This window comes from Morone saxatilis, unplaced genomic scaffold, assembly GCF_004916995.1.
Source record: "Morone saxatilis isolate NCDOM2014 unplaced genomic scaffold, NCSU_SB_2.0 Contig527, whole genome shotgun sequence".
Taxonomy (NCBI): Eukaryota; Metazoa; Chordata; class Actinopteri; family Moronidae; genus Morone; species Morone saxatilis.
The window spans coordinates 1-1,176 of record NW_023340126.1 but is presented as its reverse complement, the minus strand read 5'-3'; the positions used below and the strand labels follow the sequence as shown (position 1 = coordinate 1,176).

Genomic DNA, 1,176 nt, shown 5'->3' with positions numbered 1-1,176 from the left:
TGCAGAAATATGTGAACAGAGGAGATCTGCAGCTTCATCAAGATCTCTATCAAAGAAGCAGCATCATTTCCAGACAGGAAGTGTTGCTGAAGCTCTACTCTGAGCAGCGGTCAGGGTCCAGGGTTTGAGTGACAGGGCTCTGTCCACTCAGACTGGCCTCACAGGTCACAGAGCCCACCTTCCTCCACTGGTCTGCAGAGAGCCTCAGGGTGCTGCTCCAGCTGTAGTGGCCGTCCCTCCCCAGGACCTCCAGGCTGTGTGACACCCCTGAGGAGCTGCTGCTGCCCCCCACCTTCCAGCCCAGACTCCAGGTTGAGGGGAAGCCCCCGCTGGCCAGACACACCAGTGTGGCACTGTCCTTCTGCAGCTCCTCTCTGGAGGGGGGGAGGACGGTCAGGGTGGGACGCACCACACCACTGGCAGGAGAGAGGGGGGAGGAGAGAGGAGGGGAGAAGAGAGAAAAGTAATAAGGAGTGAAGGCTTGGTAACAAATACAAACTACATACTAGTAATTTTCTATATTTGATCCAATAAAACAGAATAAGTTGTGCTGCTGTTGCACTCATAAATCACTCAGTATCAGACCATCAGACACATGATTCAAGTGTAAATGCAACTAAAAAGGTTAATTGATGATGACTATTGATGACATCTTCATCTGTGTTTCATAATGTGTGACAGTGAATAACTCATCCCTGTGAGGATTTTCTTCTGTTTAAACTGACAGAGCTGAAACACTCATGTGAATACAGTTAAAACCTTTGTCATCTGTCTCTTTCACTTCCTTTTCACTACATGTAAAATGAATGAACCGTGAACACAAAGATAAGCTGCATTTAACGATAAGATCAATGTTCGTGTTTTACAGGAATCACAGTTAAAAACAGTTTTAATTTAATTATGTAAATGAATAAATTACATAGTTTTCAGTTAAACAATTTTTTTTTGTTTCTGTAAAATTTGTAATCTTAAATAACTGTTGGTTTCTGTGAGGTTTACTCTCAGATGGTGAGATCAGCCTTATTTGCTAAAATAACACAAATAATTAATACATACAAACACTAAACTGATCAGCGTCTCATTCAATATTTGACAATAATTATATTTTCTATATGTCGTATAAAATAAAAATCTCTGGTACTTACAGTCAACGATGAGTTTGGTTCCTCCACCAAA

The 1,176-nt window shown here is 42.3% G+C and overlaps 1 gene segment (V, D, J or C); it reads right to left on the bottom strand.

The window, feature by feature from the left end:
* Positions 1-92: 92 nt before the first annotated feature.
* On the bottom strand, positions 93-416 carry LOC118339648 (the record flags this gene model as incomplete). The annotated part of the segment is given in 1 exon segment: positions 93-416. A coding segment is annotated over 1 exon segment (322 nt), but the record flags the coding sequence as incomplete, so codon positions are not given.
* Between the last annotated feature and the right edge of the window lie 760 nt (positions 417-1,176).